Source organism: Elephantulus edwardii, unplaced genomic scaffold, assembly GCF_000299155.1.
Source record: "Elephantulus edwardii isolate Elephantulus edwardi_28Jun2011 unplaced genomic scaffold, EleEdw1.0 scaffold00038, whole genome shotgun sequence".
In the NCBI taxonomy this organism is placed as follows: Eukaryota; Metazoa; Chordata; class Mammalia; order Macroscelidea; family Macroscelididae; genus Elephantulus; species Elephantulus edwardii.
Window position 1 is genome coordinate 6,968,462 of NW_006399788.1, and position 3,422 is coordinate 6,971,883.

The 3,422-nt window shown below is 63.4% G+C and overlaps 1 protein-coding gene across 3 annotated transcripts; it reads right to left on the reverse strand.

Annotated features, from left to right (window-relative positions):
• Positions 1–275: 275 nt before the first annotated feature.
• EGR3 (early growth response 3) lies at positions 276–3,388 on the reverse strand. 3 transcript variants are annotated; one of them, XM_006884837.1, is made up of 2 exons: positions 2,997–3,388; positions 276–1,722 (listed from the first exon to the last, which is right to left on the reverse strand). In XM_006884837.1, the coding sequence occupies exons 1-2, from the start codon at positions 3,148–3,150 to the stop codon at positions 713–715; spliced, it is 1,164 nt and encodes a 387-aa protein (XP_006884899.1). In that variant the 5' UTR covers positions 3,151–3,388; the 3' UTR covers positions 276–712. The 3 variants fall into 3 exon arrangements, with proteins under 3 accessions (XP_006884899.1, XP_006884900.1, XP_006884901.1); XM_006884838.1 differs by lacking the exon at positions 2,997–3,388 and adding an exon at positions 2,538–2,618 and having other exon boundaries at positions 286–1,722; XM_006884839.1 differs by lacking the exon at positions 2,997–3,388 and adding an exon at positions 2,735–2,775 and having other exon boundaries at positions 712–1,722.
• Positions 3,389–3,422: the final 34 nt, after the last annotated feature.

The following is a 3,422-nucleotide window of genomic DNA, read 5'->3' on the forward strand; positions in this document are numbered from 1 at the left end:
AGATGGAAGACCATCTCGTCCAGCCACGTGCAGGCGCCCAGCCCGGGACAACCCCCCGAAGCTTGGGAACCTAGTGTGGGGAAGAGTTTGGGGTGGACACAGGCCAGTTCAGCTCAAAAGTCTCACGCACGCGCGCGCGTACACACACACACACACAGACATATACACGCGCGCACACACACACATACACACACTCACAGGCGAGCACGCACAAACTCGCGCGCAACCCTGCACGCAGACGCGCGTGCGTGCGGCGGGCAGCAAGCTCTGCGCTTGGTTCGCTCTTTACCCCCTCCTCCTCGGATCTTCGAGGGGAACAGAGGGAGACGTAGGGAGAACAGTGAGGTGCTTGGGTCGGGCGAGGGTTGAACCTGTCTCGCCCACAGTTCCCCGCAGGTCCTTGGCGCGGCCCAGCGGCCCCTGGATCAAGGCGATCCGAACTGAACAAAGCAGGCTAGACGCCACCTTTCGCCCCCACGCCTTGGCTAAGAGGGACAGCGAGGGGAGGACGCCTCCTGCCCTAGCCCTCTACCGTTGCCCGGTGTGAAAGGGTGTAAATAGGAGAGTGGACGTCGAAGGGGAGCAAGGGACCGCACGTCCATGGAGAGGCCAGGGTGCGGCCCCTGCGCCTCCGTGGCCGGCTTTCCCGCTGCCGTCAGGAGACAGCCGGGAGGCACTGGAGGGAAAAAGTGGGGATCTGGGGGCCTGAGCCTCAGGCGCAGGTGGTGACCACGGGGGCCAGGGACACGGGAGGCGCCGAAGATGCAGAGGGTGCACCCCCCTTCTCTGCCTTCTTTTCCTTTTGCTTGAGGTGGATCTTGGCGTGGCGTTTGCGCTCGTCGCTACGCGCAAACTTGCGCCCGCAGAATTCGCACGCAAAAGGCTTCTCGCCGGTATGCGTGCGAATGTGAGTGGTGAGGTGGTCGCTGCGGCTGAAGCTCCGCATGCAGATCCGGCATTGAAAGGGCTTGTGGCCGGTGTGGATGCGCAGGTGCCGGGTCAGCTCGTCTGAGCGGCTAAAACGGCGGTCACAGCCCTCGGCTGGGCACGCGTGGGGCCGCTCATGAAGCGGGGTCTTGCTAGGCCGGTTAGGGTACTTGCGTGGCCTGATAGGTTTGAGCGTCAGCGGAGGCTGGGGCAGGCTGCCGAAACCCGGGTGGATCTGCTTGTCTTTGAACGCCTTGATGGTCTCCAAGGGGGTAATAGGGGGCGGGTTGACCCGGATCGGGTCCATGCCCTGGAAAGGCTTGTGCTCCGGAATGGAGCCCATATCGTTGGGGTGATGGTACAGGTTGTAGTCAGGAATCATGGGGAAAAGGTTGCTGTCCAAGGCTGGCTTGGCCGATTGATAATCCTGGGGGGAATAGGCGAGCCCAGGGTTACCCTGGGGGTCGTGAAAAGACACAGGCTCGGAGTAGAGATCGCTGCAGTTGGAATAGGGTGGTAGCGCCGGATACATGGCCTCCACGTCGCCCTGTGGTGGCTGCACCATGCTGGCCGTAGACGTCTGCGTGCTTAGCGCCCCTGAGGCCGGGGGTACCCCTAAAATGCCGGCGCTCATGAGGCTAATGATGTTGTCCTGGCACCAGTTAGAAGGGGAGTCGAAGGCGAACTTTCCCAAGTAGGTCACGGTCTTGTTGCCGGGGGCTGGCTGGAAGGAGCCCGAGTAAGAGAGTTCCGGGTTGGGCTTCTCGTTGGGCAGACCGATGTCCATCACATTCTCTGCGGAGAGCAGGAGGGAGAGAGGGGATGGGTGAGTGAAGCCCAGTCGGTTTGGGGCCGGGGCGCCCAGGTGCCAAGGGTGCGGCGGGGTGGAGTGCGAAGCGCACGGGGTAAGAAGAACGCCGAGCCGGGCGCAAAGCGGGCGGTGCCGCGCTCCCCGGTGCAACCTGGATACAGCAAAATACTACGGATCGGGGTGTGGAGTGGCTGCGGCACACACACCGCCGCACACGCCGCGCACACATTCACGTACCACACACACATACATGCGCGCGCGCGCGCGCGAGAAGCATTGTTGTTCTTCCCGAGGTGGGGCGGGCAGGTAGCTTCAGCTACAGGTAGTTTCAGACCCAAAGCGCGCCGGGCTCTCTGTCTCTCGCTCACACAACTCGGCCACTTTCCCCAGCCCCGGCAGCACAGGGACTGCTCGCCTTTTCCCGCCCCGCCGAAGCCCCCTACGAGCGCTGCATCAGGGTCGCCGACCCAGAGCGCTCCAACGCTTTGTCTTCCGTGCGTAGAGGGGTGCCGCCCGCAAAAAAAGGGAGCTCTTCAGCCGCCTCCCCTGGTCCCTGTCACCTCCCCGCCTGAAAAAGCTTTTGGCCCTCTCTTGAGGGGGGAAGCCTAGACCTAGCTAGGGAGGATGTGGGGCGGCGCAAGACCGGCCGCCGTTCCCAAGCTCCCTGGCCCCCGCTCCGTCTCCCATGATAGCACTCCCACCCCAACACACACATTGCAGGTGGGCCATCTCCCTCTCCCTGCCGTCCCCACACCCCCACGGCTTTACTGAACGCCCTGGAAAGGCAGCGTCGCAGTACCTCTCCCACCGCGGGGACTCCACACCGCACATGGCTCCATCCCGGGTGGGAGGCTGAGGGAGTAAGGGGAAGAGCGCGAGTGAAAAAGACGCTGGGCTCCTCCCGGGAAAGGGGGCGACAGCACCACGCCTTGCGCTCTGCCCGGCGATCGGGCCCCCTGCGTGGGGAGGGAGAACCCCAGAGCCACTAGAACCTACCTCCCTCTGGTCGGCGGCTGCCCCCACCCGGGAGAATCGAAGCCTCTACAGTGGCGTCGCCAAGAGAACCTTCCCGATCCGAGAGGGCGGGAGGAGTGGGTGGGAAAATCAACTCGCCCCCTGGAAAATTCCCAGCGCGCCCCCATCTCTTCAACCATCCATCCATCCAGCCAGCCAGCCAGCCATCCATTGCTAGCTCGTTTTCCTCTCCTCCCCAACCCCCCATCCTTCTTCGCAGCCTCGCTGCCTCTGCCGCCCTTACCTGTAGCCATCTGATTGTAATGGGCCACCGAGTCGCTGCTGCCGGAGAAAAGGTTGAGCGCGCTGGGGATCTCCTCGGGATACAGATTGTCAGGCAGTTGGTTTAGCAAACTGCTCATGGTCACCGGCAGCTTCTCGGCGAGTTTGCCGGTCATAGCACTCCCGAGCTGCCGCCGCCGCCGCCACCGCTGCCGCTTGCTCCTAGCGCAGCTTCCAGGCAAGCGGCATCCGAGAGGCGATCCGTGGTGCAGGGGAAAAGCATGCGAGAAGGAAAGTTCGGAGGGAGGGGGGAAGGAAGAGGGGAAGGGGTGGACCAGGGGAGGGGATCTCTTTTTTTGGGGGGTAGGAGAGGGGGCAAAGGGAGGTAATCCTCGGTGGGTGCCTCAGCTGGTGTCGTGTGAGGCTGAGTCGACTGGGGTGGGGTGGG

Coding starts and splice junctions, on each gene's coding strand:
- EGR3 (XM_006884837.1), bottom strand. CDS start 3,150: ATGACCGGCAAACTCGCCGAGAAGCTGCCGGTGACCATGAGCAGTTTG. Junction 1,723..2,996: donor TTACAATCAGATGGCTACAG/GTAAGGGCGGCA, acceptor TGCTCTCCGCAG/AGAATGTGATGGACATCGGT.